The sequence below is a fragment of the Bos indicus x Bos taurus genome, chromosome 26 (assembly GCF_003369695.1).
Source record: "Bos indicus x Bos taurus breed Angus x Brahman F1 hybrid chromosome 26, Bos_hybrid_MaternalHap_v2.0, whole genome shotgun sequence".
NCBI classification, from domain to species: Eukaryota; Metazoa; Chordata; class Mammalia; order Artiodactyla; family Bovidae; genus Bos; species Bos indicus x Bos taurus.
The window spans coordinates 14320586-14344802 of NC_040101.1; the positions used below are offsets into that span (position 1 = coordinate 14320586).

Here is a 24217-nt window from a genome sequence, read left to right on the forward strand (position 1 = left end):
TCACTGCAGATGGTGACTGCAGCCATGAAATTAAAAGAGTCTTACTCTTTGGAAGAAAAGTTATGACCAACCTAGACAGCATATTCAAAAGCAGAGACATTGCTTTGCCAACAAAGGTCCGTCTAGTCAATACTATGGTTTTTCCAGTAGTCATGTATGGATGTGAGAGTTGAACTATAAAGAAAGCTGAGCACTGAACAATTGATGCCTTTGAACTGTGGTGTTGGAGAAGACTCTTGAGAGTCCATTGGACAGCAAGGAGATCCAACCAGTCCATCCTAAAGGAAATCAGTCCGGAATATTCATTGGAAGGACTGATGTTGAAGCTTAAACTCCAATACTTTGGCCATCTGATGTGAAGAATTGACTCATTAGAAAAGACACTGATGCTGGGAAAGATTGAAGGCGGGAGGAGAACTGGACGACAAAGGATAAGATGGTTGGATGGCATCACCGACTCTGTGGACATGAGTTTGAAGAAATTCCGGGAGTTGGTGATGGACAGGGACACCTGGTGTGCTGCAGTCCATGGAGACGCAAAGAGTCGGACACGACTGAGTGACTGAACTGAACGATTCTTCCTCTACTTCCAGAGTGAAGATTAGGGCCACTGAATACAGGAAGCATTTTGTAGAAGGAAGCTAGTCATTTGGGAGAAAATGCAATGTATATGGAAATCTTTCCTGTCTAGTATGAAGATGCTAAACAAACATAAAAGAAATGGAAACAGTAAATGCATTCTCAACTTTCAAAAAGCTTTTGATGAATATCCATACTATAGGTTCCCAAATCATCTAATTACTAGGAGAATATTTTGTCACAGATTTGCCTTAAGGATAAGGGGAAACAGGGTAAAAATGATTGGATGTAATATCCTGGATGATTGAGTTCAGGCCTTTGAAGAGTTTTCGCAAACAATAGCACTCTCCAATAGAAATAAAATGCATGCCACTTAAGGAATTTTAAATGTTCTTGTAGCCACGTTTGAAAAAGTAGAAATTAGCCAGTAAACAGTTTTAGTAATCTTTTATTTGACCCATAAACCTAAAACATTGTCATTTCCGCATAACATAAAATTTAAGGAGACTTTTTTTTTTATAGTCTTTGAAATGTGGTGCAGATTTTACAACTACAACAGATCACAATTCATCCTGGCCACATTTCAAGTGCTCAACCATGTGACTATATCTGACAACACAAATATAGAGAAAGCAGCTCAGCTTTGCACATATCATTAAACTTCTAGAATGTGCCCCGTTAAGAGGTACAGAATTGAGAATACGCTCTCAGGACAAATGTGTAAGAAAGAATTCCAAACTGTGCCTAAAATATGTGAAATCTAGGTTCCCTAAAGAAATAGACAGTTATATCGTACCTCCAAAACAAGACAGCTTTTCATTAGAGTGAGTGTCACAAAGTGAATATGCTTATTTTAAAGCTGTGAAATTCTCAGAATAAGTTGTTTGTACATTTCTGTTTTCTGTAATACTACAAATTTATATTTGCTAGATAATCTAGGGAGAAAGAACTAAAGTTTACATGGAAGTGAGGTAGCTATATAAAGATAAATGGATGGGAAAAAATTAATGTTCTTCAGCTGAAAAGACAAATGCGGGTGAATGATTAATGGAAGAATATAAATATAAAAAGTAAACAATAGAATGATCAAATTTACGGAGTCAAGGAACTAAGTCTATGGGTCTGTGAAGGTAAATCTCATAGCCCTGATGATAATCAGATGATAAATGCTGAAAGAAGGGTACTTAAAGGTCTCTGGTAACACTGCACACTGCGTACTTGCTGAGAGACCTTGCAGGAGCACAAATATGTTCTGTTCTGTTTACGCTATGTGTCCTGCACCTATTAGAATTCCTGGCATGTTGCAGTCGTTCGGTGAGTGTCCTGGAAGGGGACGAAGAGGATTGGCGGCCTTCATGGCTCCATACTTCTCACAGGACACAAACTCACTACACTCGTACCTTCTGCTGGAAAAATCTGCTTGATGCTCCAGCCTCTAGCCTCTGCTAATAATATTATAATTCCTCCCTATGTTCAGCAAGAGCTTCTAAAACTCCCCACAACTTAAAGGGAAGTAAGGCTAGTAAAATTTAGCTCCCACAGTGTTTCTTCCAAACTTTCAGCATGACTTAGTCACATTTCTGTCTCCTTTCTCCCTCAAGTCTATCTATGATGTATGTTTTAAGCAAATAAAAATATTTAGGTTAAGGGTAACCACAGATTTACTGCTCAGTATTCAAGAGGCCTGGTTTTTAGAGTGAGGAATTTACACATGTGGCACATAATAGTATAATGGCATTATTAAGAATACCAGAACTTCTTATCTAATGTGTGTAGTTCAACATATCCTGAAATAAAATGACTGGGATCTAAAATTTTACTTGCCTCGCTTCTTTCTTAGTTTTGGAGAGTTTTAGAAGTTCATGCTGAATATTATATGTCCATGAATTGTGTGTACATACAAACTGTCGAAAAGAGCTCCCTAAAGAACTGTGATTTTAAGTAAGAACATAAGAGACAAATTTATAAACACATTAAGGTGGATACATCAGAGCTGGCATTTTGGTGTGTTTGTTTAAGGCCAGATGCCTTGCAGATGGTATTTTTTGGTGCTCCTGTTTAACCATTTGCCATTTACAGTCTTAATCTTGTCGAAAGGAAGAGAAAGATTAAAACAAATAAAGCTTTTTTGAAAATGTCAGTTTTTATGAAAACTCTGCTTTAGTTCCATTTGATAATATTTATGAATTCAGTAGGGACTCAGTGAAATTTTAACCATATATAACCCTCTATAATTTGGCTTCTTAAATAAACTAAATACCTTTGAGCTTTAGTAGTAAATACTATTTAGCATTTCCACTTTTAAGTTCATCTTCGTTAGAAATGAAGGATGCAGTTTTCTGTCTCATGTTTTCTGTGTTTAATATGATTGTGAAATCCTGTGTAAAGAATAGGAATTTAGGTTAAAATACAGAAGTATCTCCAAATCAAGTCAGTATAAAGCATTGAGTATGAGAAAGAGGAAGGTGAGCATGAGGTGCAAGGCGATGAGAATGTGGTCCTTTCCTTCAAGGAGGAGGAAATAAGATCAGCAATATAATGAACATACCTGAATATTCATTGGAAGGACTGATGCTAAAGCTCCAATACTTTGGCCACCTGGTGCAAAGAGCTGACTCACTGGGAAAGACCCTGATGCTAGGAAAGATGGAAGGCAAAAAGAGAAGGGGGCAGCAGAGAATGACATGGTAAGATATCATCGCTGACTTAAGGGACATGAATTTGAGCAAACTCTAGGAGATAGTGAAGGACAGGGGAGCCTGGCTGCTGCAGTCCATGGGGTCACAAAGAGCTGGACACGACTTAGCAACTGAGCGACAACAACATGATGAGTGTCAGTATTCCTGTTAGCACATGAATGCTCGAAGAGAGTTTCGTGATGAAGTATTACAAGGTTCCATTGGAGGGTAAATAGCTTTCTTTTGGAAAACCAGGAAAGAATATTTTGAGGTGATATTTGAGCCAAGCTTCACAGTATATGTAGGATTTTGAAATGTAATAGGGAGGGCATTTAAGGGTGGAAAACATGGGGTAAATTCAAATAAATAGTATGAATGTTTGAGCATGTTTAGGATACATTGGGGGCTTCCCAGATGGCGCTAGTGGTAAAAAAAAAAAAAAAAAAAAAAAAACCGCCTGCCACTGCAGGAGACATAAAAAGACTTGGGTTCAATCCCTGGATCAGGAAGATCCCCTGGAGGAGAGCATGGCAATCCACTCCAGTGTTCTTGCAACCCACTCCCAGTATTCATGGGAGAATCCCATGGACAGAGGAGCCTTGTGGGTTACAGTCCATAGGGTCACAGAGAGTCGGACACAACTGAAGCAACTGAGTGAGTGAGCATGCACTGAGTCCTCCAGGTTGGCTAAAGAATTTGGTAATGCAGGTAGATCATGCAAAACAAGAGTAAAAGCAGTGGGATCATGTTAAATTTGACTTAACTCCCAGACAGCAGTTATGGAGGCTTTTAGAATGAAACTGATGTCAGCACAATCTTGATTTAAACAGACTTGGCTCTCACTTTGAGTCTTAGCTGTTTCACTTATTGGCAGGAGGATCTTAAAGTCCCCAAACCTATCTCATTCACAAGTATTTTATTTGTCTCTCAAATACTGCTCAGTCGTGTCCAACTCTTTGTGATCCCATGGACTGTAGGCTGCCCGGCTCCTCTGTCCATGGGATTCTCCAGGCAAGAATACTGAAGTGGGTTGCCCTTTCCTTCTCCAGGGAAACTTTGCTACCCAGGGATCGAACCCAGGTTTCCTGCAATTGCAGGCAGATTCTTTACTGACTGAACCAGTAGATAAATGCTGCTAAGTCACTTCAGTCATGTCTGACTCTATGTGATCCCATAGACAGTAGCCCACCAGGCTCCCCCGTCCCTGGGATTCTCCAAGCGAGAACACTGGAGTGGGTTGCCATTTCCTTCTCCAGTGCATGAAAGTGAAAAGTGAAAGTGAAGTCGCTCAGTCGCGTCTGACTCTTTGCGACCCCATGCACTGCAGCCCACCAGGCTCCACCGTCAATGAGATTTTCCAGGCAAGAGCACTGGAGTGGGGTGCCATTGTCTTCTCCTGTAGATAAATGAGATTCTGTATATTAAAATGCCTAGTACAGTATCTGGCATATAGTAGGTAATAAAATGTTCACTAAACCTGGCAGCAAATGGGTAAAAGCAAGGATGATTTGCAAGGGAAAGACTTGAAATAGAAGAGGTGAAGGGTAATGGAAGTCTGAAACAGAACAATGGTGCAAGTGGAAAACAGAATCAGAGTGGCTCAGATACCACTGGAAAATGGAGGGTTTTGGAGAATGAGAGAGAAAACCAGAAAGACAAGAGCCATGAGGAGGGTAAAGGAAGCGGAGAAAGGAGGTCTCCTTCTGGATGTGCTGAGTACACATCACTGTACCTGTAATGTGTTAGGGTATAGTGATGGTCAGAGGTCAGTCCGGAGATAATTTTTTTTTTAATGTGCTGCTTTGATTTATTGGTTTTTGTTCATTTGTTTTTAATATTTTCAGTGCTGTTGTTCAAAGTTTCAAAGTCTGGTAAGTTGAACACTTCATCAGGAATATCTCTTGTGGTTCAGCTGGTAAAGAATCTGCCTGCAATGCAGGACACCTAGGTTCAATCCCCAGGTTGGGAAGATCCCCTGGAGAAGGGAAAGGCTACCCACTCCAGTATTCTGGCCTGGAGAATTCCATGGACTGTACAGTCCATGGGGTTGCAAAGAATCGGACACAACTGAGCGACTTTCACTTCACTTCACTTCACTCTGTTTTTAGATTTCTTTATTCAAGGATAAAGAGAAGCAGAATGGTTTCGTAAAAGAATAGTATGAATCTAAAAAATTTTTTTAAAGAGCCTTTGAGAACACGTTAAGGAAATAATACTAATGAGACCTAAACACTGGTTTGGGGTCTTTTTTTATTAGAACTCTCCAGTTCACTGCAATCCAAGTAAAACTGATTTCCCAAGTTCTTACTTTGTCATGAACTAAAACATTCTGTTCAAGGCACAGTAGCACCTTCCCATAGACATCCACTTAGCCAGATAGCTCATTTTCTGAGTCATACACTCAGATGCAGGATACAGAACTAGGAAATCGACAGTTTAGAAAAGTGTTAGGTTTTATCAGAGATCCTGCAGTGTATTACAGCTCCTTGCCCACATGTGTTCAGTCCAGTGGTATTTAGGAGCAATAAGAAGATACCAGTGATTTCTCTGTGCCTCTTGGGATTTTAAGACACATGCATTAAATTCTTATAACAACTCCTCAAGGATAGGCACTATTATCATCTCCATTTTATGTATGAGGAAACTGAGGCACAGAGAGAAAGTAACTGACTCGGATCATCCAGCTAAGCAGATGGTAAGACAGTCTGCACACCCAGGCAGTGTGACTCCAGAGCTGGGGTTCTGCATTAGTGTGCCATCTCCATGAATGGTGGCTTCAGGTCCGGTTCTTCCACTCTAGTTCTGTGCCAGTGAACAAGTTATTTCATAATTCTAAAAAAGAAATACTAGTAATGGTTGGACACTTAGCCCAGTGTCATGGTAACTATAACAGTAACTATTATTATTGAACTTGACCCAAATGCCGCCTCTTTTGCACCAATGTCTTTAGTGCTATCTGATATTTTGTACATTCTTATAAATCCCCCTCTCCCTTTTAGATTCTTCCTATAAAAAGGTGAGGAGGACAAGGAAATAGCTTCCTGAAGGGATAGTATTGTTTTAAGAATTTCAGATGGTTACTTTTAAAAACATCTACAAGGTTTTTTAAAGGCTATTAGAAGAAAGATAGAGATCAACTAGCTATTGCTCATCACAGCTGATGATTATCTTTTGTAAACTGATCAGAACTTTGGGCTTCCCTGGTGGTGCTTGTGGTAAAGAACCCACCTGCCAATGCAGGAACCACAATGAGATACAGATTCGATCCCTGGGTTGGAAAGATCCCCTGGAGGAAGGTATGGCAACCCACTGCAGTATTCTTGCTTGGAGAATCCTTGGACAGAGGAGCCTGACAGGCCACAGTCCATGGGGTCACAAAGAGTTGGACATGACTGATGTGACTTAGCATACGTATGAGAATGTTGTCACAAGTCTAAGTAGGAAACCATTGAGCATAAGGAAGTAGGTGTCATGAAGCAGAGTTTTAGTTTTTGTTACACTCATTTGTGAGGTTGGAGGATATTTGTGTATTTTAACAGTAAAATCAATAATTTATATAAGATAAAATTGATATATGTTTGGAAATTGGTATGAGCTTTCTTTTTTTGCCCATATTAAAAAAAAAAGAGAGAGAGAAAGCTATAAATAAAGCTGTAAAAGCCAGCCATATTCCTACTTTCCAAAGAAACCACTAATAACTTTTAAGAAGAACTTTATAGATACAAGCATATACACACAGGTATTATATGGTTCTGTAAATAAGAATAAAATGAAATTGTATATTTTATAACCTACTTTTTTCCCAACTTAGCAATATACCAAGGGCATATTTTTTATCTCAATACATGTGTTATTTTTTTTAATGTCTGCATGATACTCCACCGTGTACTATAATCTATTTAACCAATCATTTATTGGTAAACATTTGGACTTTTTCGATTTTTTGATGTTGTAGAGAATACATAATGGCTGTGTGTGTATATGTATGTATGTATTCACACACATTCATTAAGTCATGGTTTGGCACACTTTTTCTATAAAGGGCCAGATGGGAAATATTTTAAGCTTTGTGGGCAAGATGATAAGTCTCAGAACTACTCAACTCACCTGTTTAATGCTAAAGCAGCCAGAGACAATACATAAACAAATTCTTGTGGCTGTTTTCCAATAAAACTTTTTTAGAAATAACTGTAGTTTGCTGACCGCTGATCTAAATGATTCCTTGATCAAAGATTATCCCAAAAAAGAAAAGCTTTTAGTAGGTATTTCAAAATTGCATCCCAGCTATTATCAAGGCTATAAATTAGATAATAGTATTATATCAATGTTAATCTTCTGACCTTGATAACTGTGCTGTGGTTACATAACAAAATGTCCTTGTTAGGAAATACACAGTCAAATATTTAATGCTGAGGGGACATCATGCCTGCAGCTCATTTTCAACTGGTTCATGAAAAAATAGGAGAGAGGAAAAAAGTAGGAAAACATTAATAATTGGTAAGTCTGGATTTAGGATGAATTGAAACCCTTAGTACAATGTTTCTGTATGTTTGAAATTATTTCAAAATAAATAATGGTCCAGCTCTAAAGCTCTCATACTTTCTTAGTGAGGTGTAAATCACCGTGCAGAAGGATGGTTGACAGTATATGGAGCTACGAGTTGACTTGGTGATTCAGAATCAGCTGTTTCTGTTTGACAAAGGGATTAAAAAGGGCAGAAATGTTCCACTGCATTGTTTCTGCAACAGCTCAGACTTGATGTACTTTTCAGAGCTTTTTATTTCACTGGAATGGTTGTGTAAAACTTATGTTTGTGTCAGATCAAAATATTAATGCAGACTTCAATCACGTTTAAAAAGAAAGAGAAGAAACCTAGGGTATGGCAAGGTAATCATTTGGCTCAGCTTGCTTTCCTAAGAGCCTTTGAACCTGGGCAAAGGGTCATTATTATTCTTTGGATCTCTTAGGTCAGTTGTATTTTTATAATGGACTTTTTTTCTCAGCATATCTGTACATCTTTGTTGTCTCTCAGATGAGGCAATGAAAGGATGCAGCCCTAATTTACCATCCAGTTGCCTTAGAGACAAGATTATCAGGTGGCCAAGCTAGCATTCCGTTTTAACATGTAAGGGGTCTCACTTGTGTTTTTATCCGAGAAAGAGGTCTTTCTCATCCACCTGAACAGAGATAATTAAAGTGCCTGGATTGTACTGGTCATTTATTCCTGGAGTTCATTTAATCTTGACAACACCCCAGGGTGGTAGATATTAGTGTCCCCTTTTCACAAAGAAGACCCATAGAGGTTAACTCACTTGCCTGAGACCACAAAACTAGTAAATGTTAGAGCTAAAATTCAAATCCAATACTGAATACAGGCCATCTCAGACATAGCAGTTTTTCTTCAAAGAAGAATTTGAATTGGTCCTAGTACTGAGTTTATTTCAGTATTTTTGTTGTTTATTTTGTTGTTTTTTTTACCTATTCATTAAGATGTGATGACTGAAAATTTAGACATTCTGCTAACAAAAAGAGAAGGAGAAGGCAGTGGCACCCCACTCCAGTGTTCTTGCCTGGAGAATCCCAGAGACAGAGGCTTCTGGTGGGCTGCCGTCTATGGGGTCGCACAGAGTTGGACACGACTGAAGCAACTTAGCAGCAGCAGCAGCAGCAGCAGCAGCATAGAACTGGTGGAGAAGGAAATGGCAGCCCACTCCAGTGTTCTTGCCTGGCGAATCCCAGGGACAGGGGAGCCTGGTGGGCTTCCGTCTGCGGGGTCACACAGAGTCAGACACGACTGATGGGACTTAGCAGCAGCAGCTAACAAAAAAGATGTGTACTTGTAAAGTCTTTGTGAGAGAATTTACGGTTTATCCCCTGTACTATTAATATATGCCTTTTTAAGAAACACCCATCTCTTTTAAAAATAATTTTTGTCATCATTTGGGACAAGGCATGAAAATTTACTTCTGTGGTGGCACTTCTCTTTATCTGACAGATTATTTTATTTTTTATTTATCTGGCTTATGAGTTTAAGATCTGTTATGATTTAAACCTTTATGAAGTGGTTAATTTTAATGCCAGGTCTTTGAAAAAGTTTGTGGGAGTTGATAGTTGTTTGCCAAGTGATAAAAACAAGACATTTGCCATATGTATGTTTTAAGAGTTACACTTTTTTGTGAAAAAGACGATAAATTGTGAATTCTCTTTGCTGATAAGAGTTTGAAAGAAGACAGCTAATAAACATAGTATCTCCTCTTTTCTGGTCGAGTGATGAACTTTAGTGGAAAACAGTTGAGAATTCAGTTGAATCTTTGGAAGCAGCATAGTTACCCAGTAGTCTAGAGCCCCAAGACTAACTAATGGAGTTAGTGGAATCATCAATTATGGTTTTGATTTTTAAAGGTGGTAGATGGTAAAATACACAGTGGGTGAAGGTGACGGTGGGAGGAATTGAGAGTAACAGTGGCATATGTACACTGCCATGTGTAAAATCGGTAACCAGCAGGAAGCTGCTCTATAGCACAGGAAGTTCAGTTCCTCAGTGCGATGCTCTGTGATGACATTAAGTGGTGGAATAGGGGTGTGGGAAGGAGGCTCAAGAGGGAGGGGATGTATGTATGCTGCTGCTGCTACTAAGTCGCTTCAGTTGTGTCCGACTCTGTGCAACCCCACAGACGGCAGCCCACCAGGCTCCCCCGTCCCTGGGATTCTCCAGGCAGGAACATTGGAGTGGGTTGCCATTTCCTTCTCCAATGAGTGAAAGTGAAAGTGAAGTCACTCAGTCGTGTCCAACTTAGCGACCCCTTGGACTGGAGCCTACCAGGCTCCTCCGCCCATGGGATTTTCCAGGCAAGAGTACTGGAGTGGGGTGCCATTGCCTTCTCCGGGATATATGTATCAGATCAGATCAGATCAGTCGCTCAGTCGTGTCCGACTCTTTGTGACCCCATGAATCGCAGCACACCAGGCCTCCCTGTCCATCACCAACTCCCGGAGTTCACTCAGACTCACGTCCATCGAGTCAATGATGCTATCCGCCATCTCATCCTCTGTCGTCCCCTTCTCCACCTGCCCCCAACCCCTCCCAGCATCAGAGTCTTTTCCAATGAGTCAACTCTTCGCATGAGGTGGCCAAAGTACTGGAGTTTCAGCTTCAGCATCATTCCTTCCAAAGAAATTCCAGGGCTATCTCCTTCAGAATGGACTGGTTGGATCTCCTTGCAGTCCAAGGGACTCTCAAGAGTCTTCTCCAACATCACAGTTCAAAAGCATCAATTCTTCAGCACTCAGCCTTCTTCACAGTCCAACTCTCACATCCATACATGACCACAGGAAAAACCATAGCCTTGACTAGATGAACCTTTGTTGGCAAAGTAATATCTCTGCTTTTGAATATGCTATCTAGGTTGGTCATAACTGTCCTTCCAAGGAGTAAGCATCTTTTAATTTCATGGCTGCAGTCACCATCTGTAGTGATTTTGGAGCCCGGAAAAATAAAGTCTGACACTGTTTCCACTGTTTCCCCTATGTATACATATGGCTAATTCACATTGTTGTACAGCAGAAACTAACACAGCATTGTAAAGCAATTATGTTCCAATTAAAAAAAAGAAAAATGATCACACACACAAAAAATGTGAAATCTGGCTCTAGCTCTTCAACGGCCTCATTGCTGCTTCTAGTTGAGATGGACAGTAAACTGTTGGTCCCAAGCCTGGCTGTATTCTGTGCCCTGTAGCCATAAACAGATTGATCTGATATCTGGTATTCAAGCGAATGACCAGAAAGTTACACCTCTCAGACACTCTGTGCCAAGTATGTTGTACTTCGAAGTTTCCCTTGCAAACAGCTCAGAAACTTATATTCAATATAAAAGTTGTTCTAGTTTTAGAAATCTTGACTTCTCAAATATAAATCAGAGTTTGGGGATAAATCTTTAATCATAATTGACTGGGCCCCAAATATTCAGAATTTAAATGCCATGTCCCAAAGCAAGCCAAGTAAAGGTGATCTGTTAAAAAGTTCAGTTTTATACAGGTGCTGTGTATGTATGTGTACAGGCTGTTGTGTCATTTCTCCTCCTTTCCCCCTACTTTACTAAAAAGCTAGGAAATAGTCCTCATGATGTCTTTTTCAGAAGCTTTTTGATGAACAAATACTCAGAAGTATACATGGTCACAGTAATTCAAGGGTCTTTCACGTAGACCCTTTTATTCTTTCTTGCATTTTTGGTTTTTTGCTCAATGTTACAAGCTCAAGTAAGAGAACAGTTTGTAAAGGAGTTATATTGATGTGTTATTAAAATATATCCTCTTCTTATCCATTATATAAAATTATGTCCCTATTAGGAAGGGATTTAAAAATCAATATGTTGTTTCCCAACCTCTTAGGTGAAAATAAGGCATCACAGCTGGGTCCAGGAAAGGCTAAAATTATGTCAGAGTGTGAGAGCTCTTAAAGGCTATCTTGGTGTTTTTACTAAATTGCTGTCCACCAGACAGGTACACATACAGTTAGAATTTTTTTAACCTGAGTCCAACATTATTGGTGAAGTTAAATGCAGGCTGTCTGCAATCTTGTATGTATTGACTAGTGATTTAGCTCAGGTAATTGCGTTTAGTTAGTATGTGTCAGCAGTTCTTGACAATTGATAAGCTTTTTTTTTGGTATATCATGCAAAAGAATACTGGAAATAGTATTTCTGTTCCAGTAGAAATTTATCTTTTGGTTTCAGCAAAATTCAGGTCGATACATGCTAAGCCACAGAGAAAACACTTTTCCATCCTACATTTTTTTTTCTATTCCTATTAGAGATTGGTATATTGATTATGTTTACAGCACAGTTAAAGAATTTCTTCATAACAGTTCAGAGTCTAATCAACTACTAAGATACAAGTTACAGATATTAAAGCCCACTTTACTTAGCACATGAGGGTACTACAAGGGCAGGGAGCAGGGGTGTACTCCTGCCCAACAAGGATGTCTTCCAGCAGTTCCCTGCTCCTCCCAGACTCTGAAGCCTACTGTGCTGCTCCTGGGGGCTAGGGACAGCAGCTCAAGCCTCATGGAGACCCTGAGGACGCAGCTTATGAGTTTGGAGATGCCTAGACCTACACCCTTGCAAGAGCCTCTCTGTCGCTGACACTCCAGGACCTGGAGCTGCCAGCCTGGGGGTCCTCTTGTTATGGAGCAGGGCTCGTGTGCCGAGACGTAGGAGCCCAACATTGACAACAGGTGTATGAATCAAAGTGAGGGTTTATTTGTAGGGTGCCAAGCAAGGGAGTGGGAGACAAATCTTAGATCCAGTCCAATTTGGTCTTTGATTTAGGGGCTATTTTAAAGGGTAAGAAAGTCACAAGATTAATCATCACCTAGTGATTTAATTGAGGCATAGCTGATGTAAGGTATTATATAACTTTCAGGGGAGCAACATAATGATCACCGTTCTATAGGTTGTATACCCTTTATAGTTGTTCTAAAATACTGGCAGTCTTCCTTGTTGTGTGTGTGTGTCAGCCACTCAGTCATGTCCGACTGTTTGCGATCCCACAGACTGTGGCCCACCAGAAATCCTCTGTCCATGGGATTTCCCAGGCAAGAATACTAGAGCGGGTTGCTATTTCCTGCTCCAGGGGATCTTCCGACCCAGGGATTGAACCCACGTCTCCTGCTGGGACTTCCCTGGTAGCTCAGACGGTAAAGCATCTGCCTACAATGCACGAGACCTGGGTTTGATCCCCGGGTCGGGAAGATCCCCTGGAGAAGGAAATGGCAACCCACTCCAGTACTTTTACCTGGAAAATCCCATAGAGGGAGAAGCCTGGCAGGCCACAGTCCATGGGGTCTCAAAGGGTCAGACATGACTGAGAGACTTCACTTTCTTTCTTTCTCCTGCATGGCAGGCAGATTCATCTTCCTTGTGCTGCATATATAATACATCTTTGTAGCTTACTTATTTTGTACATAGTAGTTTGCTGTTTTTTAACCCCTGGTGTTGGTGGTAGTCACTCAGTCATGTCTGACTCTTTGCAACCCCATAGACCATAGCCTGCCAGGCTCCTCTGTCTATGAAATTCTTCACACAAGAATACTGGAGTAGGTTGCCATTTTCTTCTGCAGGGGCTCTTCCTGATGCAGGGATTGAACCAGGTCTCCTGCATTGCAGGCAGATTCTTTACCATCTGAGCCACCTTTTAACCCCTACTCCTGTCTTGTCCCTTCCCACTTCCCTCCCCGCACTGGTAACCACTAGGTTGTTCTACATGACATTTCTTTTTTTTAAACTGAATTATAGTTGATTTATAATGTGTGTTAGTTTCAGATATACAGCACAGTGATTCAGTTTTATATATGTATTTTTTCAGATTATTTTTCATTATAGGTTATTACACAATATTGAATATATAGCTCCCTGTGCTATAGAGTAAATCTTTGTTGCTTTGGTGTTTATCTTTTGTATACAGTAATTTATATCTGTTAATCACATACTGTACGTCAGTCAGTTCAGTCGCTCAGTCATGTCCAACTCTTTGCGACCTTGTGGACTGCAGCACACCAGGCTTCCCTGTCCATCACCAACTCCCGGAGCTTGCTCAAACTCATGTCCATCGAGTCAGTGATGCCATCCAACCATCTCACCCTCTGTTGTCTCCTTCTCCTCTTTCCCCTCTTCAGTCTTTCCCATCATCAGGGTCTTTTCCAGTGAGTCAGTTCTTCACATCAGGTGGCCAAAGTATTGGAGTTTCAGCTTCAGCATCAGTCCTTCCATTGAATATTCAGGACTGGTTTCCTTTAGGATGGACTGGTTTGTTCTCCTTGCAGTCCAAGAGATTCTCAAGAGTCTGCTCCAACACCACAGTTCAAAAGCATCAGTTCTTCAGTGCTCAGCTTTCTTTATAGTCAACTCTCACATCCACACATGACTACTGGAAAAGCCATCACTTTGACTAGATGGACCTTTGTTGGCAAAATAATGTCTTTGCTTTTTGATATGCTGTCTAGGTTCGTTATAGCTTTCCTTCCAAGGAGGAAGCGTCTTTTAATTTCATGGCTGCAGTCACCATCTGCAATGATTTTGGAGCCCCCAAAATAAAGTCTGACACTGTTCCCAGTTTCCCCATCTATTTGCCAGGAAGTGATGGGACCAGATGCCATGATCTTAGTTTTCTAAATGTTGAGTTTTAAGCCAGCTTTTTCACTATCTTTCACTTTCATCAAGAGACTCTTTAGTTCTTCTTCACTTACTGTATATGGCATGTCTTAATCATAATTTTAGGAGTCAGGGTGTCTCTGGCTTATGATTCTCAGGCCAGGTGTTCCTCAGGGAGTTGTTAGCTAAACTTGCCCTGGAGAAACAACTTGAGTTTGTACTTTAAAAATGACATCTACAACAGTAATTTTGATACATTAATGATGTTAGCAGTAATGACTAACTGCAAATCATTGCAGATGGTGACTGCAGCCATGAAATTAGCTATGACTCTAGTCGATTGCTGTTCAGTTAGCACAGGATTGGAGTAAGAGGTGACAAAGAAAGGAAATACAGCTTTAGATAGAATAACCACAAACTCAGTAAGGGAACTCTGCTTTAGGGGGACCTGGTTTTAGTGAGGATAGCACCCCACTTCTGAAGCCTCGAGTCCCCTTGAGCTGCTAGACAGGCCCCTGTCTATGGAAGAGGCAGCCTGTGTTGTCAGGAGGAGCTGCTGATACAGTGCTGGCCCTCATGCTCCTCCCTTCTCTGACCCATCTCGCAGGCCCCAAGTCCCCGCAGGGGCAGGCAGCAGAGGCCCCTGGCTAGATGCGAGCAGATTCCCCCCTACACTCATAATGTATTTGTAGCTGTGTAGTTAATAAATACAGCAATTTGAGTTTATGACATATTGTATATCATGGTCTCTAACACAGGGCCTGGTCAGCCTGAACATGTTTGAAACAGATACCTACTAAAATTTGCTTAAGCACAAAATGGGTACTTCCTCTGAGGATTCCATGGTGTTTCATGCCACAGTCAGTTGTCCCGGTCACTGTTCAGGGTTGTGTGGGCTAGGTTCTGCATCGCTTTCAGTAGGAATGCAGCTAGGCTTTAGCCGCAAACTGGAACCAGAAACTAAACCACTCTCCTCCTTGCTCCTGGCTGTTCAGTGCTTTATTCTTCACTCTAGACTGGCTTTCTCCCCTTCACAGCCCCTAAGAAGATACACAGACACCTATAGCCATGTTTATGTTTATTCCATTCAAGGAATCTCTCAATCTGAATACCTACCAGCCAGGAAAGGACTCTGATTGATACAGCTTGGGCCAGGTTGGTGCCCTGGACCATCCAATGAGGCAAGGCAGTAGAAGCATGTTATGTAAGCATGGCTGTTCCCACTGTAACTGTAGGAAGGACTAAAGGGTTGCAGTCATAGTCCCAGAGAGGAGAATTTGGCAGACATTAGTGTCTATTTTACCAAGCCTATGGTAAGTATTAATTTCATTTCTTATTTCTCTTATAAAATATCTGCCGTGCTACAAAGTACTCGTTCAGGAACATGTTTATAGCAACTAGATATTAGTTGCTATATTCTTTATACATGTATACTCTTTATACATTAATTGAAAACTATTTATACATTTATAAAATAACTTCCTATAGGACTTTTTCTCTGTAGGATAATCAGAATATGAAGGATTCCATGATAGGTAATGAAATGTTCTCTGAAAGGCTACTTCTTTTTCCCAGTAAAAGGTGTTTTACTGTAATTAATTCAGTTTAGTTCAGTTCAGTCACTCAGTCATGTCCGACTCTTTGTGACCCCCGTGGACTGCAGCAAGCCAGGCTTACCTTCCATCACCAACTCCCGGAGCTTGCTCAAACTCATGTCCATCAGGTCAGTGATGCCATCCTACCATCTCACCCTCTGTTGTCTCCTCCTCTTTCCCCTCTTCAGTCTTTCCCAGCATCAGGGTCTTTTCCAGTGTGTCAGTTCTTCACATCAGGTGGCCGAAGTATTGGAGCTTTAGCTTCAGCGTAAGTCCTTCCAATGAATATTCAGGACTGATTTCCTTTAGGATTGACTAGTTTGTTCTCCTTGCAGCCCAAGGGACTCTCAGGAGTCTTCTCCAGCACCACAGTTCAAAAACATCAATTCTTTGGTGCTCAGCTTCCTAAAAGTCCAGCTCTCACATCCATATATGACTACTGGAAAAACAGCTTTGACTAGACGGACCTTTGTTGGCAAAGTAGTGTCTCTGCTTTTTAATATGCTGCCTAAGTTTGTCATAGCTTTTCTTCCAAGGAGCAAGCGTCTTTTAATTTCATGCCTGCAGTCACCATCTGCCGTGATGCAGTGATTTTGGCGTCCAAAAAAATAAAGTTTGTCACTGTTTCCATTGTTTCCCCATCTATTTGCCATGAAGTCATGAGACCAGATGCCACGATCTTTGTTTTTTGAATGTTGAGTTTTAAGCCAACTTTTTCACTCTCCTCATTCAAAATATATGTTCTTATTTGTCCATAAGAAATACAGTTTTTTTATCTCCCTGCTATTGCTTTTCTTGACTCCTTCCCCTTTAATTTGCTATGTCTTTAGTCTTCTATAGAGGGAACTTTCTAGTGGGATAGAAACATAATTTCGATAGAAATACAAAAACATTATTTTGTGAAAAAGTAGATATTTATCATCACTGTGCTGGTTTCTAGATTTCAGAAATATTAATAAAGACCATGCTTGAGCCCATTCTTCTCCTAGTGGGTTTGAACCAGCAGCTGTTTTCTTATTGAATGTTGACATCAGTCACCATCTTTGTCTTTTCTAACGAGACAGTTTTTAAAGTTTTTAAATTTTATGTGATCATAAAATTATTTTTAGCTTCTCAGTCTTGATCCTATAAAAGTAAATTAACGTTTGTACGATATAAAATAGTTTAAATATTCTAATGTCCTGAATCAATGTTTGTTTTATGATATGTTTGCCTTGTTTGTTGAGCAGTATATTAAGTTCATTTACAGCAGATTGGTTTTTAAATTTACTTTTGTATCCCATTTTGACTAGTGATGCCAAGTCTTACTAATAGGAATAATAATAAATACTGAAACTTTTCACAGCTCCACATATAAAAAAGACATGTCATTTTGTCAATGACATTCACAGAACTTAATATTTGCCTAAAGTCATAGGCAAGGATTGTTGAAGACATTTTATTTCACCTCTAAGTATTTCAGTATGAATCTTCTAAAAATAGAACATTTTACTACATGTTCTATTGGTGGATAGATGCTACAATAACCATCATCACACATAAAAAATTAATAATTCCTTAATTTGTTTGTCTATATTAAAATGCTCCCAATGTCCCATAATGTTTTTGTGAGTTTTCGTTTTCCCCTTATTCTTACGTCTTACCAAGATTCACACATTGCATTGTGTTGTTACATCTCTTTAGTGTTTGTCTCTCTCTTTTTTAATCTAAATGCTTCTCTCCCCTTTTGGGAGATTATAAAAGAGTGATTTTTCAAATTTAATCATTCTTTCTGCATTTATTAACTGGCTTCTTTTAGGCAGGAATGAGGGAGAGGTAAAGAAAAACTTCCCTTTGAATGCTAAATAATTTAATATGTAAACAAATGGATAGGTGCATTTAAGAGCTAATTGCAGAAACAGTACTTATTACATAAACCCTACATTTAAAGTGAAAGCTGTTGTTTTAAGAAAACCTCCAAGAAAAACAAAAGACTCTACAAGGCAGAAAATGTAAAGATGTCTAGATTCTCAATAAATAATATTTATATAGTTATAATGTTTTAAAAATAGCTGACTTTCAGTTAACCTTGATGGCTTAAAATAGTTTAAAAATGAATATAATAGTTATCAATTTTGATGATAGAGTTTAGAAAGTAGAAAGTGACTTACACTATTGACTCCTGGCTGCTTGAATCAACCTTGAATTCCTGAATCAATTCCACTTGATTATGATTATTATCTTCATCTACTAGTGAAATTCCCTAAAATTTTGTTACCAGATGTAAGGAAAATATTTAGGATTTCTATTTTCACCTCATCATTTAAAAGTTTCTATTTTGTCATATGTTTTATAGTACATGGTATATCCAATAATCATATAAAAATTTAAAATGTAGATACATGTATATAGGGGAGAATTATATAATTATTTTGCTATTCTTAATTTAAAAATAGTTTCACCCCAATGGACATGTCAGTTTTGTTTTAAAAGTATGGGATATTTGAGTGGTCTTGTAAACAGTATCTTAAATTTTCATTAAAATAAAAATTTTGTGTGATATTCATTTTTAAATATTTTCTTTAAAATTTTTCTCAGGTTTTTAATTATTAGGGGTTTTTATACTTTAAAACTTTTGAATCATTGTCACAACTTAATTGTAAGTTTTAAATTTGTGTATCAGAGAAGGCTGGAACTAATTCTGAAAGTAGATGGGTCAGTGGTATTAGCTTAAAAGGAAATAAGCTTTTAATAAGAAAGGAGATGAAATAAATAATGTCTTAAGCTCTGTACCCTATGTATGAAATTAAGAGCATTTACTAGTAATCAGTATAAAAGTTGGGAGAAGGAAGTAATTTAGTATTTGCCCTTATTAATTATTCCTACTAAAAACCTTTTTTCCATCTGGAATGTTTACTTCAAGGATCATTTGAAATAAGAAAAGCAAAGGAAATAATGTGATTGGCAGGGAGAAAATAAATGAAGAGACTGAATCGCGCAGAAGCCTGTATTGGACTCAATTCCCTTCTCAACCCCACCGTCCCCCATCTCCATTCCACTTAAGGAACAAAGAGACGAGATCACAAAAAAGCACGTTCTAAATGTTAATTTTTAAAATTTACAGTTCTCAGTCTCATACAGTTTAGCGTTTTTTTTATCCATTTATCATTGTTAACTTTTTGAAAGTAGAAGAATTTGCATTCTTTTTAAGCTTTGGTACTCTGTATATTAAGAATATATATAGGTTCATGGATTTGAGAGAAAGTTTTCTTTAGGGCTTTATTAACTGACAAATGCTTTTAACATTATAAGGTGATATTTACTATATCATGAGGCAAGAATTGGACCAATGTTTTTGGAGGTTTAAACAGAAATAATGTTTTATGGAAGGATTGTTTCAGTAGATTTTTTGGTAAACTTTTAAATAGTTAAAAACTTGACTACATTTCCCATTTCTTGAACATGTTATTAATATTGGTAAGATTTTCCTTAATATAAAAATAACCTTTCAAAATCTATTAACACCCATATAAAAGAACAACTTTCAGTAACATCATTAGGCCAGCATCATTAGGTAGGGGAATTGAATTTCTGGCTTCTAAGTGGGATTTATCAATTAAAGCACTACGGACAGTGATATATGTGGACATTAGCAGATTATTTGGCAGAGTCCTTCATGAGATAGCTTGAAGAATAGACATGGCCTGAATGATAATACAATTAGACTGATTTATAATTTAGCTTAATAAACACAGATGAAATTCTTGTCATCTAGAGGGTTGTGGTATTCTATCCATTTTTTAAATCAGTGATTCAAATGAGAACAGATAGTATATGTTGTTTTTTTTAATTTATAGATGATATGAGTCTGAGAGACATACTCATAAATTGGATGGTATTTCTTTAGAAAACAGAATTATCTTGATGAGTTAGAACAGGATATTTCACAAGATAACTCTTAATAAAACATGAGCATGAACTCCCCCCCACCCCCGAAAAATTTAACAATATACTACAAAAAATGGAAGTTCCCAAGCACATCTTAGTAGATATTAATAGAAGATTATTCCCATTTTATTTCAAAAAAGCAAGATTCAGGATTATATTTATAATGGGATCTCAACTTTATATATATATACACACACACACACATATATATATTATATATGAGAAAGTACGAAATACAGCAGTTCTAGGAGTGATTTTCTTTTCATTTTGCCTTATTTTCAAATTTTCTACACCAAGCATGCATCTTTCCTAACATATGTAAGATAAGGTGTTTCATGTTGCCAATGGCCCACATGTGCAATCTGAGCATAGGTTAGTTTCTGTTGTCACAATAGAGATTTCCTACCTTTTATCGGTCTGTAATAATCACCATGGCGTAAAAGCATCAGCTGTAGTGCTCTGTGTGTTCGTGTTTTCACTCCACCACTGTGAACCCACTGAATCTGTTTTCATTTTTTTCTCTTTATCAAAGGTTGAATTAATAAAGGGGAATTTACAAAGTGTCGGACTTACACTTCGTCTTGTCCAGTCAACTGATGGCTATGCTGGGCACGTCATAATTGAGACTGTGGCCCCAAATTCACCTGCTGCAATTGCTAACCTTCAGCGGGGAGATCGACTGATTGCTATTGGAGGTAATTATGCTGATGTGCAGTTTACTTGACATTTACCAAGAAAACCAGAGAGTAGATGTGGGGCTTTTTTCCTCTTCCTTCTTTGTTTCTGTAAGCACATTACTTTTATAATGGGAAAAAATTCATTACTATAAATAAAAATCTGAAGGAAGCCTTAAAAATTTGAAATAGGTATCATTTTAGTTCTAATGTATAAATCTTTAAAATACTTCCTCTTTAGACCATTTTCCTTCTTTTACTTCTCTGTTTTTAACTGAGTATGAAAGGGCAGGTCAACAATTATCTTTCTGTATGTTCACCACCATTACTACTCTGAGCCTAAAACTGACAGAATTAGCACTGCTACCCCCATCACTTAGGACTAGATAATGAACGGGAGAGAGATTTCCTTGTCTAACAGGGCATACCTGATCTCTCCTGCGACCCCCGTTTGCTGGCCTTATTGGCCAGCCTTTGGTTGATGGACTGACATTCAGAGTGCAGCCCAAGTCACTGTCACTGGCAGGAAAACGTGTCACCTGCATGCCTTCCTGTCAGTTGCATTGGTATAATAAAAACTGCAAATCTATTGATTGGAAGATCATTTGCTTGCATGTAAATTATCAATAAGGCTAACTTACGGACACCAGTGGGGAAAAGTCTAAACCTTTTCAGATCTTTGTAGTACCAGGCCCACCCATTCTAGACTTGTCAAGAGATTTTTTTAAACACATGGTTGGTTACAGTTGAGCTTTTAAAGGCTATGTAGAATATTCTCTCACAGCTAAGACAATAAACAACCAGGTAGGTTAGTTCCCAAATTAAGGAGCAGTTGTCTTTGGTTATATGTCAAAGAAACTCTGCCTTTGTTTTAATTCACATCCATCATGACAATAAAATAATGAAAATTTTTTAATTTTCAAAATATTGAAAAATTATCAAAAGTAAATCCAAGCAATATAAATATAGATGGGGTGAAAAAACAGAAGCCACGTCTTCATGTCTAACATTTGTTAAAAATTATAATATTGAGATAAGGGGCAGGTATAATACACATTTTTTTTTTAATCACTGTACTTCATTTATGTAGGTATGTATCATTTAAAAAATATTTAGTAACAGGATTGGTGATAGTTGAAATAAAACTGACAAAATGTTATAGCTTAAATAGCTCAATGATGGAGTTCATTTTACTATTTCTTCTGCTCTTGTGTATATTTGAAATATTCGAAAAGGAAAATAAGCCAAATTTGGCTGGCTGGTTCCGAAGGATGAGTTTAGATTGATGTGAAGTTGTGCCTACCTCAGATCTTCAGATGGATTTATTTTTTATGTCAGACTACAATTTTGCTGGAACATAGTGTGGTTAGAGGGGAGAGTAGAGCTGAAGGCTGGATGAATCATGAAGTCATGTTAGCTCTTGATTTCCGTATGATTGAGTTTAGCTAAAGGGTTTTGAACCAGTGTTTTAGGAAAGTTGGGAAGCAGCATATGTTTGGTGATTAAAATAAGGACGCTCTAAGTGAGGATCATAGTAAAAAGCTGTTTACTACTGTAGTTGAAACAAGCGGTCAGGAGCATCTGAGCCAGGAAGGAAAATGGACTGGAACTCTTGGATTCACAGCAGAATGAATCTCGAGTCCACCATCTCCACGATTCAAATCAGGTTAACTGGGAGGGCAGCAGATTGATTCATGTACTAGTGAGGACAGCAAGATGAGAATGTCCAAGAGAAGTTTTAACTTTATCAACAAAACATCCAGGTGGTGATACCCAGAAGCCTTTGGGAATGTATGACTAGATTGAAGAAGAGGGGCCGCCACCCAGAGAAAAAGTTGGTGGTTGAGACTACTGAATGGGTGTGATCTAGGGAGAGAGCAGAGCGGTCGGGGAAGCCAGCAACAAAACCACGGGGACGGCTCATACAAGGGACCAATACAGGTCAGGGCGGGGGGGGGGGTGGGTAAGGAGAGGCGATCAGAGCTCAATCACCACAGTGCTGTAAAACCCAGGAAATGGAAGGTTTTAAAGGAAAAGAAGGACAGGAATTAACATTTCAGCAAGAATAATCGACAGAGCAAAGTCCTGAAGGAGATGGGGGACAGAATCCAGAGTACAGGTGAAGGGCGGCTTCCCTCTCAGACAGCTCAGTCTGGAAAATGATGGGCAGGGAGAAAAGGCAGCCGTTTGTTGGTCTTTTCAGTAAATAAAGTGATGTCATCTATAGAATAAAAGAGCAGGAACGGTGGGTTTCAGGGGAATAAGAAAGGTTTGAAGCTGGTGTTTGGAGACTTAGTTGTTTAGAGACCAATTCAAAGAATGCTAAAGCAGCACTGAAAAGCACTCTGGAGACAGATGGCATAACTTGATGCTGTCTCCAGGTAGGAAGCTCAGCGGCAGGGAGGGGGCTAGCCCAGCTAGGGATCATCGGGACAGGCAGATGGTAGAAGAGGAGAGGGCTGGAGCAGAAGCATAAAAAAGCTTGATGTGAACACCATTATGGTGAAGAGGAGAGGGCTAGGGCAAAAGCATAAAAAAGCTTGATGTGAACACCATTAAGGTCTTGAGACTGAGCCTGGGGAGGGAGGCAAGTGGACCAGCTGGACCATGAGAGCAAAAGGAGGAATGACCAGACATGGACACTACCTCAAAACAGATTTAGTTAGCAGACAGGCTTGTTAGAGGTGGAAATAGGAGACTGTGATCAGAAGTTCGTTTCCAAGTAGAAGATCTTTGATGTGGAAAAGTTCCAAGTGATGACCAGATCTAAAGCATTCTCTTGCCTGGGCAGCTGGAGAATATTGAGGTTGGGGAACTCTGAAGTCAGGTTATTAGATGGGGCTGATACTATTTTGATTTATTGAGGATGGCTGTAGGATCTTTGGAAAGCCAAGACTCACCTTTCTCTTAAGTCCTATAGAAGGGGATTGCTTAGGTAAGTACTGTTTGAGGGAGGGCGGGGAGACCTTTTAAAGTTACACCTGGAATGTCCCTAGAAGAATGCATCAGAAGCTGCTAGCTTTCATTGCCTCAGGGAGGGGAGACTTTCCACTGTGCTGCTTTCTGTGCCTTTTGAATTAATATAGCACCTATCAGAAACTAGAATGAAAACTTAAGATAGGTATTATTGATACAGATACAGGTAATAAACAACTTGGTTAACTTTAACGCCCTCCTATCCCTTCCTTATTCTTTCTCGTCCTGAAAAAGATTCGTTTCATGGGTAGGGCTAATAGAACCAGTAAGCATCCACTATTCACAGCATAGTGTTTTGCTAAGTTTAGTTCAAGCACCGGTCTCTTAATTTGAATCATTTATCACTAGCTTATAATCCCTGAAGCGCTGTAGAATTTCCTTCAGTAGAATCACAGTTTCCCATCATTTTTAAGCCTGGTTTAACCATTAATAAAATCCTTTTCAATAGGTTTCACTCGGTTCACTTCAATTCAAACTGAGGAAAAAATGTCATTTAAACCTAGAAAGGAATGGGAAGCAGTTAGGAGTTAGCAGCTGGACACCCTCCTAAGATTTTCATGGCATCATTTGGTTTGGAAAGGTAAACATTTCCAGGACACTGGAGCAGTCAGAGTTTAAGAACCAGTACACTGATGTATC

The 24217-nt window shown here is 39.1% G+C and overlaps 1 protein-coding gene across 2 annotated transcripts in view; it reads left to right on the top strand.

The window, feature by feature from the left end:
• The window catches only part of PDZD8 (PDZ domain containing 8), an 82624-nt gene that overhangs the window by 53564 nt on the left and 4843 nt on the right, over positions 1 to 24217 (top strand). For both annotated transcript variants that reach the window (XM_027529122.1, XM_027529123.1), the window contains one exon: positions 20461 to 20623. In XM_027529122.1, coding sequence (XP_027384923.1) covers positions 20461 to 20623 — 163 coding nt within the window. The remainder of the gene's footprint in view (positions 1 to 20460; positions 20624 to 24217) is intronic.